Source organism: Phyllostomus hastatus, unplaced genomic scaffold (assembly GCF_019186645.2).
Source record: "Phyllostomus hastatus isolate PE091 unplaced genomic scaffold, TTU_PhHast_1.1 phas_contig_210, whole genome shotgun sequence".
Classification (NCBI taxonomy): Eukaryota; Metazoa; Chordata; class Mammalia; order Chiroptera; family Phyllostomidae; genus Phyllostomus; species Phyllostomus hastatus.
The window spans coordinates 974,017-986,737 of record NW_025333737.1 but is presented as its reverse complement, the minus strand read 5'-3'; the positions used below and the strand labels follow the sequence as shown (position 1 = coordinate 986,737).

Here is a 12,721-nt window from a genome sequence, read left to right as displayed (position 1 = left end):
GGGCGGGGTGGGGGGGGGCGCACAGAGACGGTGCCGACCCAGCACAGCAGTGTGGGAAGTGAGTCATGTTCTGTGCGGGCGAGAAAAGAACCGTGGATCGAAGAATGTGTGTGTGCGCACGCGTGCACACGCGTCCCAGTGAGTCAGCGTGCCCCTGCCCCACCAGCTCCTCCCGCCAACAAACATGCTGTGTTCTCAGAGCTGTGCCCAGGCAGGCTCGCCCACCCCACAAAAGCTTGGGAATGAGAAACAGGATTCTTGTCCAAGAGAAATTGTTTTTAATTATTATTTTTCTCTCTTAATTGGATTCAGTGTTTCTTACTCCTCATATATGTCCTCTCTGAGGGGGGGGAATTCAGGTTTGTGCAAAATGCAAAGGAGATTGTGCCCACCCGGGCCCCAGCCAGCAGTATGGCCGACCTGGACCGGAGCCTCTGCACCCTGCCTGGCCTGCTTCACTGCCTGCACATCCCCACTCCTGACCCCTGAGTCTGGCCCTGGACCTCTCCTGGTCCCTGGGCATCTTCAGAAGGGCCAGTAGGGACAGGGCCTCTAAAATACAGAAGTGCCTGAGATGGTTCTTGAAATGCCCGCACAGTTCCCCTCTGCTAAGAGGCCCCTGATGCTCTCCCTCCTGCCACCCTACACGGGGCCCTAGCTGGGATGCCCATCAGAGAGCCCCAAGAAAAAACCCAGCAGCTGAGCTGTGCTAGAGACCAGGGCTCCTGTCCAGAGTCTCCTGGCCTGTCTAGACCGTCGCTGCAAAACTCTAGGCTGACGACACTGCCCCGCTGCTCGAACTAACACTGCGAAGGCTGCTTCACCCAATGGCCTGGGAAACCCACAGCTCCTTGCCCCCCTTCCCTGTCCAGCCCGTCCACAGACCTGGCTCCCTGATGTCCAAAAAGCAGCTTCTCGTTTGCTTCTCACCCTGACGCCAGCAGTTACTAGTGGGGTGACTGTGTTCTGGGCAGCAGATGCGCTTGTGCTGCACATAAAAACAAGGTGACGCTCTAAATAGCTAGGAGTGTTGGTCCCTGGAGGGATTCTTACTGCCTCTCCTTCTCTCTGGCCCTTGGTTGCCTCCCCGCTGACCATCTGCCCATGCCCCTGGCAAGCCCAGGTTACGGGGGGCAGTTGCTGCAAGTTGGGCTTCTAGACAAAACTCCTATCACTCTTTTCTTGCTAGAAATCGCCAATACCATCGTTAGTTCAGCAGACATAGTTTTCCGTACAGTTTATAAACATGGTAAGACATACAGTCTGGTAGGGGAGTGGAGCAGGAGACCTGTGCCTTCGTGTGTGTATGTGTGTATATATATATATATATATATGTAGAGTGTGTGTCTATATATAAGTGGACATAGTTATAAAACTGCACCTCCTGTGAGAACCTCATTGCACATGATGAAGTTCTGAATGTCAGCCTCTGATGTCTTTCCTTTGGTAATCGGTTCTGGGAGCCCAGGGTGTGGGTGAGTGTGCCAGGGTTGCCTGAGACAGCGGGAGTGAGAGGCGTGGCCCCAGGGGAAGGACGAAAGGTGGCACACTGTTGGATCCACAGCAGGCTGACTACACGGCTTCAGGCAAAAGCCAAAAGGCCACCTGCTCGTGTGCTCCCAGACAGACGGTCAGGCCAGCCTCTTGGGTGAGCGTCATCTGTTCCTGAGCCCTGCTTCCTGCAAGAACGGGGAGGGCCCTTCCAACCTCTCCAAATAACCGGGACTCCACAGAGCCCGGCTCCCGTGGGGCGCCATGCCATTGTAGCTAATGAAGGGTTCCCTCTGAGCACTTGGACCGCCTCGCTGGACGGGTGCTGTCCGTGGCTGCTCCGTGGGGCTGGCTGGGACAGCCGGGTGAGGTGTGCTAATCCCCCCTCGATGGGGCTGTACACTTTGGGTTTATAATCCATCGGGTGGGGCCCAAAACGGCAGCAAAGCCTTTACCAGGCTCTGTCTGAAACCCAGCAGATACTCCACTTGTATAAAAAGAAAAGAAATCTGTTCCTTGGTGGACTTGTGGCAGTGCTGGGTGCTGGTGCCCTGGGTCCTCAGCCGAGAGTGACTGCCAGCCCCAGTATCCAGGCCAGGATGGAAGCCCCCAGAGAACTGCTGGAGGAGGCCTGCTGCACCCCGCTGGGGGCACGGATGGGGGTCCTGCGGGCACACTTGCCCTTCCTCTTGGGCCGCACTGTGGGCATGATGTCAAAACTGAACTTGTGCTGGTAGTCCGGGGCATAGTCCTGCAGCTCCTGGGCCTGCTTCCCCGCGCCCACCTTGGAGACCTGGTTGCGATTCCTGTGGCTGGTGCAGTTTTTGCCTGGCTTCCTATAGCCCGTCCGGGAGCCGGGCAGATGGCCGTGTGGGTGGCTCTTGTCCCTGGCGGGGCCGCGGGCCGGGTGGTGCTCCTTCCGGGCAGCCCTGTCGGTGGTGGTGAGTGTGTGTGACTTGATCTGGTGCGGGGACGCTGGCCCGGTGCAGTTCCGGAAGTCCTCGGCACTCAGCAGCTTCAGGTCCTGGCCCTGCCGCTGCTCCGGGGACACGCAAGGGACGGCGGAGCTGGAGCCGCGGAACCTCCGAAGCCATTCCCACAGGGAGCGAGCTCGGCAGCCGCAGTCCCAGGCGTTCCCGTTGAGGCGGAGGAACTCCAGGGCCCCCAGGGGTGCCAGGCAGTCGCCCTGGAGCTCAGAGAGACTATTGTTGAAGAGGAAGAGGGTGGTGAGCCGGCGGAGGTCGTGGAAAGCCTTGTGGTGGACCCACTGCAGCTGGTTCTCGTGCAGCAGCAGCCGGTCCAGATTCACCAGCCCCCGGAAGGTGTCCTGGCCCAGACTCCACAGCTTGTTGCCATGGAGGAACAGGTGGCTGAGGTTGACCAGATCCACAAAGATGTCATCCTGCAGGTACTCGATGTGGTTGTCCTGCAAATAGAGGTACTGCAGACTGTGCAGGCCGGCGAAGATGCCCGCGGGCAGGGCGCTGAGCCCACACTTATAGAGGTAGAGGGCGTGGAGCTTCACCAGGCCCTGGAAGGTCTCAGGTGCCAGCGTCCGCAGCTGCCGGTTGTCGCCGAGGTCCAGCTCCTCCAAGTGCACAAAGCCCTCGAAGGTATTGGGGTCGATGAAGGTGATGTTGTTGGAGTAGATCCACAGGGTGACCATAGCAGGGCTGAAGTGGCCCTGCTGGAGGAGGGTGATGCGGTTGTTCTGCAGGAAGATGCGCTCGCTGTCCTCTGGAATGCCCTCAGGGATGGCGGCGAAGTTGTGCGCCTGGCAGCTGACCGTCATGGGTGCCGGGTAGCACACGCAGTCCCGTGGGCAGCCGCCACCCAGGGGCAGCTCTCCAGCCAGCAGCAGCAGCAGCAGCTCCACACAGCACCCTGGTGGGGAGAGAGTAGAGCCAGGTCAGGGGCTGCCCCAGGCGGCAGCGGACTGAATGGGGGAAGGGAGGACGGCACAGCATGTGGCTCTCCTTGGAGTGCTGGGGCTCTCCTCTGTCTGCTCCCGGTTGCTCTCCGTTGTCTGGGATGGTGGCCCCCTTGAGGGCCTGACTCCTGATGGAATGAAGGCAAGGGCCCAGCCCAAACCAGACCCCCATCTGGGGGTAGATACTGCTTTCCACATCCTGGTACCCCACCTCTACTGGGGGTTCTATCCCCAGCCTGAATTGTGAGGTAAACTTGGGGGTAAGGCTCTGATTTCCCACGCATACTCCGTAGCCACGCCCCCAAACCCTAGCCCCGCCCAACCTCCTAGCTCCACCTCCTCAGGCTCTGTCAGCCCTGCTCTGGTGGGGATCACACTGCAGCCAGCCTCCAGTTCGGTGCCAGCTCTAACTCTTTCTCAGTGTTACCTGTGTGAACACGTAGCTGTTCAGACTCCTGTTCTAACCAAGTAAATATCTCATATGGAAGTCTGAGGAGACTCATTATTTAAATTATTTCCCAAAATAAGCAGAGCATGCATGTATGACACCAAAGTTCATCTCAAAAGATGTCTCATTTCTAAATAGGAATAGTTGTCCCTGGCTCAGCTGTGAAGAGGTACTGAGAGGACACAGGTGTGCTAAGGACTGGGGAGGTACCAGGGCTGACAGGGCTCTGGGGCCCATGGAGCTGCCAGACAGAGGTGCCCCCCTTGGAGTCCACCTCTGGCCCCTTCCCTCTCCCCGTTTCACTGGCTCCCAGGCTGTGGTTGCAAACCAGGCCTTGCCTCGAGACTGTCCAGAGCGTTTCCTCTGTAGCTTCCCTCTAATTGGGCATTAATTAGGCATTCGTTAATGGATCCTTAAAATAATTTATTTTCGGATGTGTCCAGCCTGTGGTCAGATAATAGCCCCGTGCTCATTATCGGAGCAGCCTCATTATGGACGACAGTCATTACCTGCCTTTTTCCAGGGTTGCAGCTGCCCCTGGCAGCCCGGCAGGCGCGCCGGTGTTGGGGGGACAGGCTCCAGGCTCGTCCCTGCCTGAGTTGGCCTCCTGCCCGTCCCTTCCAGCCTGGCCAGCCTGGCCTCGCAGAGAGCTGGGGGTCTGGGGCAACTCTATAGACTCTTCCTGCCGCCAGCTGTCCCCGGAGTGCGCAGAACCAGAGAACCGACCCTCCCAGCCACTGGGTCCTGCTCCCATCTTCATGCTGGCCACCCAGCCAGGCTCCCAGGCCTGCCTTTGCCCCAGCTGCCTGCCCAGGCTCAGGCAGGCCACTTCGCCGCTGCCACCCCTCATTTCCTGCAGAAGCGGTGTTGTAAATAAGTGACAGCTCCCAGCTGTTGGGAGTGATGGGCTCCCAGAGAGTGGCAGCTGTTTCCCGTCCCCTTGTAATCACCCGGCTTCGACCTGACGTTTCCAACACATAAAAATCATCGCACATAATTTGGTTTTTGCGTAATTGGGTTCAGTTACTTACAATTTCTGAGCAATTATGACCTTGGCAGTGGTGGTGGTGGCACTGCAGCTGTGGGGGCCTCTCTGGGCCAGGCTGTGCTCTGTGCAGCCCCTATAGTGCCTACCGTCATTGTGACCACCGGACAGGCTGTTGCCTGCGGGCCAGGCCCAAAGCATGAGGAGGCACGCCTCAGCCCATGTCCCTTCTGTAACATGCCACCCACGAGGAAGCCTGGGTCTGACCTCCAGCCTCCCACTGCTCTCCTCAGTCTGGCGGGGGGATCCCAGTCCCACAGGCAGAGGCAGGAGTGTGAGGGGATAGGAACCTGGGCCTCAAACCCCAGCTGACTCTTGCAGAGCCTGTGGCCTTGAGCCTCCAACACCCGGGCCTGGGAGGAGAGCCCAACACACACTGGCCGCACCTTTCAGAGCCTGACACTCCCTTTTCCTTTGCTCAGCTCCACTCCTTACCCCAGGAGCTGTCTTCCAGGAGCCCTCCCTCAGGGAGTGGCAGGGACCCTGCCACTGTGAGGGCCTCCAGGGTCCCCTCCTAGCTCAAGGGCATTTGTGGTGCCACTGTGCTGAAGGGGGACAGGGCCATGGCCAGGAACCTGTGCTTGTGGGACACACTAGGCCATACCAACCACCCCACCTCCAGGGTCCTGCAAAGACAAAAGCATTTCCTTCCCTTAAGCTCCTCATGATGGGCACGGCGGTGAGCTGGGGCAGGCTCGGTGCTAATGCCACTTGACATTTGTGCAGCTTATGGAGTTGACAAAGTACTTCTGCTCAAGCTCCTCTGATCCTCAGAATCACCCTGTGGGTGGGGGTGAGGGGTTTTCCTGCCCCACAACCTGGCAGGGGCGGGGTGGCAGACACCCTTCTGCCTGCTGTTGTAGATCTGTCTTTTTAAGGCTCTGGGATGGGGGTCTCTGAAATGATGCCCAGAAAAGCTGGGGAGACCACAGAGAGCAATACCACTTCCTCAGACAGATGCTTCCAGGGGATATCGGGGCACAGGGGAAACCAGGTGAAGACCCCAGTGTGGGTGACAAAGCCAACTGTCCAAAAATGTAGGTGTGAGCTTAGCAGCTGGCATGTAAACACACTCGGACAGGTGGGAGGGGGTCAGAGAGCGGGGAGGGATAGGGTAAAGGCAAGACTCAGGGCAGGAGCCACCATGCCTGTCCTCTTGAGAAGGGTCCAAAAAGGAGGCAGGGAGCTCAGGCAATGCTTGGAGCCGCTCTCCACCCTCCATTACTGCCCAGATGCCAGGGGACCCGTGCCATGGAAGCGGTCCCCTCCCCCTGGGTCCTGGAATGGGTCTCAGCTGAGTCTGGTTCTCCACTCTGGAGGCTGACCCCATTTTGAAGGCCCTGGACCAGACCCTGAAGCCCACCCCACCTGCCTCCGCAGCCTCTGCCCGAGCCAGCGGGTGCCCTGGCCCTAGACTGTCACCCTGCTGAGTTCCTTCCCAGGGAGGCTGGCACTCCATTGCCAAGACTCCTCTGTGCCCCCTCCAAGTGGCCCAGGGGAGCCCCAACCCACTGATTGCTGATTAATACACTAACAAGGAGGCCGGTGCCTTTGCTGTGCATTTTAAGATTGCAAATTAGCAGGGATCCCAGTCTCCATGGAGAAGCCTCGCACCCCCTCCCATCAGCCTCCTCAGTCCCCTCCTGGTAGAGCAGGGTTGCTGTGCCTGAGGGAGCTAAAGAGAGCCAGGCTGAGTCTCCCTCACTCTGTGGACTTCCTCAGGTTCTCCTCCTCCTCTCAGAGCATGCCCTTGACTGACTGCTCGGCTCAGCTGCTCCCACACCTCCCGGCCTCCCACATGTCTAAGCTCACCTGTGTCTCTGCAGCCTCATTCATTCCTTCCTCCATTCAACACTTGCTGCCAGAGTCCTGGAGTATCCAGTATGCCAGGGCAGGGAGGGGACTAGCAGATAGAGGGTCTTACACTATGAGGCAGTCTGGACAGGTGCCAAGCCCAAAGTAGGCACCGTGATGTGCAGGGGGAGTTGGGGAAGTTCAAGGAAGGCTCCTGCAGCCCCTGTGTCACCTCCTCCATGAAGCCCTTTGCTCCCTGCCAGCAAAAAGGTTGTGTAGGAATGAAGAGTGGGCATTATTTTCATGTCTTCCTTCCTGCAACCCCAAACCCCCTCACCTGCCGGACCGGGACTTGTTGGGGCAGAGGCGAGTGGCCGGGGCCTGGGCAGGCACCACACCCAGTCCACTCGGCAGCCCATTCCTAAGCTGTGCTTATGAACCATCCTGTGGGGGCTGGACCTGGTGGGATAGGTGGGAAGGGCATGTTCAAAGGCATTGAGGTAGGGAAGCAGGTGGCAGGTCCCCCTCTTATCCTGGCCCCTCTGCCAGTGTCTAAGTAGCCAGAGCTCCCAGAGAGGCTGTAACACCAGCTCAGCTGGGCTGGGACCCACTCCTGGCAGCAAAGGGAGCTAAGCAAGAAAGACCCAGCTCTCAGCCCGGGCCAGTTTCTTTAAATGGAATCCTCACAACAGCCTATGGGTGCCGTGCCCTTTCATGGAGGAGGACACATAGCACACGGGGCAGGGGCTGGCCAAGGCCACACAGCTCGTGAGCTAGGCAGTGGGGCGGGCCAGCTCCATTTACACCCATGGGAGGGCTGGTCAGCCCTTTCTGCCCCCAAGATCTCAGGCCTCAACCTTTCTTGAGTCTGACACTTGACCCCAGAGGGTCTCCCCCTCCATACACCTGCGAAGGAACGGCCCGATGGCCTGGAATCCCCATGGGCCCTAGGCAGGTCCACGGGGCTCCCTGAGCCTCTGAGATCAATAACCACGTGGTCAATTCTTCTGGCTCTGCAGCCCGCCCTCCTGTGAACAGGGCAGAGCTCCCCTCAACCCCGGCCTTGCCAGATGCTCCTCTCCGAGCCAATCGATGCTAACCAAATGGCTCTGCTGGTCAGATAATGACCTCAGGTTGGGCCAGCTATGCTCACAGAGCTACTGGCGCCTCAGGCCCGCTTGGCACTGTCCCTCTGTGCTGCACCCCGACACAAGTCACTTCCTGGTGGGCATCCCTCCACCACCTCAGCCTGGCCTAGCCCTGGAGACAAGGAAGCCAGCCAGGGCAGAGCTGGGCTTCCCTCCTCGGCCCCCACAGCCAGGCATGGGGGGTTGGTCAGGGTGGCTGGTGTCTCATGGCACAGGGCAAGGGGACCAGTGCAGGCCTTGGAGCCAGAGAGATCTGGGTCCCGGTTCCCCAGCTTAACAAGCGCATCCCCTTTCTTGTGTGAGCCTCACTTGCCTCACCTGTAAAATGGGTATTACCCTATGAAGCTGCAGCCCGGCCCTCTCCTCCTGCAGACGCCCGTATCCGCCTGCCTAGTGCACATCTCCCTCTGTCCAGGGGAGCTGCTGCTCATGCAGGGGAGCTGCTGCTCGCTCCCCACAAACTTCCTCCCACTGCTCAGGCCAAGAACCTCAGAGTCATATTGACTCTCTCCCTCCCTCACCTCTCACCCAATCCATCAGAAATCTTGTCAGCGCAACTTCAGAAGTATCTGGAATCCACTCACTTCTCCCAGCTACCAAACATCTTGGCCTGGCCACCATCACATCTCTCCTGGACTATCACAAGAGTCCTTCGAGGGGTCCCCCTGCTCCCAAAGCTACCCAGACACTTCTGATAACACAGCAGCAAAAGTGTGAGTCAGAACACGGGGCCCCTCCGCTCAGCCCTCCGAGGCTCCCATCACGCTCAGGACTTACCCCCAAGTTCTCACGGTGGCCCGGGGCGGCCCACCCCTCTCCTCCTGCTCTCCCCCAGCCTCCCTTTTCTCCTTGCTGCTCTCTCCCAGGCTCAGCACCCGCCCAGCCCTGTGCACACGCTGTTCCCTCGGCCTGGAACACTTCCCAGGACATCTGCAGGGCTCCTAACCTCACCGCTCTGGTCTCTCCCGCATCACCTTCCCAGCAGTCTATTTTAAAAGGGTCCCTTCTCTGTCTACTCTTCATCCTCTTCTAATAAATGACATCATTCATGCACCTTGTTTATTTTCTGTCTCTCCCTACCGTGTGTCAACTCTGAGGGGACAGTGATTTTGCCTGGTGCATTCCCTGGTACACCCCAGGGCCTAGAACAGTGCCTGGCATACTGTAGGTGCTCAAGAAGAAAACCCCTGGGCCTAGCTCATAGTAGGTGCTGAATAAACACAGTGGTTCTATTAGTACTGAGAGCAGACAGACAGGAGAGCTGGGGAGGGAGGGAGGGCGTGCACCAGGCCGCCCGAGGCTGGGGTGGGGCGGGGTGACCAGTGCCGGTTTACCTGGGACTCGGGGATTCCCAAGACATAAAACCTTCAGTGTTACAACTGGAAAGTCCCAAACAAACCAGGGCAAGTTATTCTCCCTACCTGGGGGCCAGGACTGTGCCCCAACCCCAACAAACCCTAAAAAAAAAATTTCTGGGCATAGGAAGAGGGGACAGCCAGACAGGCGTGAAGCATGAGTTTTCTCCAGACACCCACACTTCAGGCCCAGTGCCTGCAGCCCCGGGGGGCAGCCCTGTGTGCGCGTGTGTACACATGTGCATGTGTGTGTACATGCCATACACTGTACCCATGTATGCACAGGTCTGGGTACACATGTATTCATGTATAAGCACACGCCTGTCCCTGGAGACCATCAAGGGCGCTGGCAGCTACAACCCTTCATCCTGCAACGACCCGGAGCTCATCCCTGAGGTGGGCAGCACTGGCTCTGAAGGGAGGCGCACCCCTGGCCTGTGATGTGCCCCTCCTGCCTCAGCGCTCCCTCTGGCTTTGCCTCGAGCTCCCCCTCTCCTCCTGACATGCCGAATTACGAACTACGTACTCACTCCAGGCCCCTGCAGCACACCAGGATCACTCTCGCTGCCAAGCAGGCAGCCCCTTGTTGAAATAACCTTTCAGCTTTCATCTGCTGCGCCCAGTCCCCTGAGCAGGCCCGGCCAGAGACGCCATGTTAATTGGACTGCCAAGCTCTCAGAGGGCCTTGTGGGAGCAGCCTCGGGCTCCCCTACCCTCCAGCTATTGGTTATCCGGCTATCCGTGTCTACCACCTCCTCACTGCAGGGGTCCCTGCGTGGGAGGGAGGTCTGCAGGCCAGTGTGGGCAGCTCCGCACCCAACTACTGCCTGGGCTTGAGACCAGCCTCAGAAGGAGCACATTTCAGCTGGGCCATCTCAGGGAGGTCACTAAAGCTCTGAGGCCTCAGTGTCCTAGTCTGGAACTGGGGTGAGAGCACCTGCCTTGCTGAGTGTTGAAAGCATGCAGTGAGGCTGTGCCCCTGAAATTCTAGTCCGGGGGGCTACCGAAAGATGCTCCCCAAGGGTGATGATTTGTTTTTCTGTTACTATTATCAAAGGGAGCTGCCATCCAACCCCTTAGGGCTCTCCCCACCCCACAGGGAACCCTGGCTTTTGCCTCACACATCCTGGTGCTCCCAGACCCGAGAGGCCCAGCAGAGGGGCCCTGAGAGATCAGACTACAAGTGGAGTAGGGGCTCAACCCCAAGTTCAAGTTCCTTGACAGGCCTCGGCTGCCCTCAGGGCACAGCAGGTGGAGACGGGTCTTGATCTCCCTGCTCTGTTCCCTCTCCCAGTCCATCCATCCCAGTCTGGAGCCACCAGCTCTCTGCAGGGAGCCCAGGGCACGTGGGCTGTAGCCTTCACCTGGTGAAGCCCCGCATGGGATCGTAAACTGTGTTCCAAGTAACTCAATTTGCTGCTCGGTTTGGGGGCCCCAGACCCTGGGCTGTGGCAGCCCAGACTCAAGCCTGAGGGTGGAGAGCCTCTGCGAATGAACCTCCCTGGGAGGTGCAGAGATGGCTCTGGGCCCGCCCCCTCCCCTCCGAATCCTGTGGGATTCCCTCCTCTCAAACCACAGCGAACTGGACCCACTGCAACCGATAGGCGCGTGGAAACCTGAGGGTATCCTAGGGTGTTCGGTGGGGCAGGAAGCCTCTGTGGGGGCGGGATGGTCCTCAGGGGTGTGTCCATCGAGATGGCTGCCCGGGGCTCCTAAGGGCGTGGGAGGGGGGTGAGGATCTGCTGAATCCTGAAGACCTTGGCATCGGGCAGCACAAAAACAGGAGCTGAAGCCCAGCCTTAGAGGTGCAGAGCTCTGCCGGGGGCCCTGGTTCCTAGTCCCCCGGGACAGCCGATGCTTCCTCGCCGTCAGTGAAAGGCAATCGGAACCCACATCCAGGTATCGATCACCTTCCTCTGAATCTGTCCCTCAGCTCCTTCACTCATTCGAGAAACAGCCCCGTGCTTGGGGCTGCAGCAGGGAGAGCCAGGGCTCCTTCCTGCACGGAGCCTACACTCTAGGGGAAGGACAGAAGGAACCAGAGGAGCCCCAAGTGATGCTGGGGGATAGGCACTGGGGCACAAGATGGGGGTTAAGGCTGAGACAAATGAAGGGACCGACATTAGCTTGTGTGCTCACGGAGGCAAGTGGCACCTGAGTTGAAACCTAAAGGATAAGAAGGAGCCAAGGAGCAACATTCCAGGAACAGGGAACAGCAGGTGCAAAGGCCCTGGGTCTAGACTGTGCTTGGTGTGGGAGAGGAAAGCAGGGCAAGAGTTGCGGTCAGAAGTGCAGGAGACAGCCCTTCCAGGGCCTTAAAAACCTCAGTCTAGAGTGTGGATCTAACTGTGGATGTGGTAAGAAGCCACTGAAGAGCCTGAAGTGGGAGCGACATGGTTGGATTTGCAGGGCCGCTCTGGAGCACAGACTGAATGGGAACAGAACATCATGGAAGCAAAGCCTGTGGCTATTATGGGTGGGTGGTCTGGAGAGGGAGGGGCGGTGGAGACATTGAGAAGAAACGTCTGGGAAGCAGAACTGACAGGACACACAGAAGGGGGGTGGGAGGTCCACAGGGCGGCTCGAGAGGAAGTGGGTACAGTGAGACTGGGGGAGCCTAGGAAAGCAGGCGCAAGGGCCCCCCGGAGCTCAGGCTAGGATATGACAAAGCTTGGGAAGCCGTACAGAGATGTTTACTGGGAGGCATGTGGGTGCACAGAACCAGAGACGAGCCGCACGCTGGGGAGTCACCGGCACAGCGATGGCATTTCAACCCTCAGGAGTGGATGAGGTCACCCGGGAGAGCCGAAGGAGAAGATCCAGGACTGAGGTTTCTGGCAACACAACAGTTCTGAAGGAATGGCCGGTGAGGTCAGAGGAAAGCCAGGAAGTGTGATGCGACTGAAGCCAAGACTGTTTCAAGAAGGCGGGAGGAATCGGCTGTGATGAGGGCGGCTGGGGATTTATGTGAGGACGGAGTGCTAGCTGGTCTGGAATCATAGTGGTAATTAGTGATGCTGGCAAGTTCATTTCCAGGAGAAAGGCAGGGGCAGAAGGCACACCGAGTGGGATAAAGAGTGCACAGGGGAGGGTATTGTGCTGAGTAAAATATGAATAAATCAGACACAGAAAGGCAAATACCACATGATTTCACTTACATGTGGAATCTAAGAAACAAAATAAACAAACAAAGCAGAAACAAACTCATAGATAGGGAGAACAAATTGATGGTTGCCCAATGGGAGAGGGGTTGAGGGGATGGGTAAAAAAAGCAAGATTAGAAAGTAGGAATTGCCAGCTATAAAAACAGTCGTGGGGACGCAAAGCACAGCAGAGGGAATGCAGTCAATAATGCTGTAATAACTATGGAGGGTATCAGATGGGTACTAGACGTACCGGGGTGGTCCCTTCGTAAGTTATATAAATGTTTAATTACTATGTTGTGCACCTGAAGCTAATATGATATTGTGTGCAAGCTATAATTGAAAAATAAAAATGTTTAAATGTAAA

The 12,721-nt window shown here is 57.9% G+C and overlaps 1 protein-coding gene across 1 annotated transcript; it reads right to left on the bottom strand.

The window, feature by feature from the left end:
• Positions 1 to 263: 263 nt before the first annotated feature.
• RTN4RL1 (reticulon 4 receptor like 1) lies at positions 264 to 3,382 on the bottom strand (the record flags this gene model as incomplete). Its single annotated transcript, XM_045837606.1, has 1 exon — positions 264 to 3,382. A coding segment is annotated over one exon (1,332 nt), but the record flags the coding sequence as incomplete, so codon positions are not given.
• Positions 3,383 to 12,721: the final 9,339 nt, after the last annotated feature.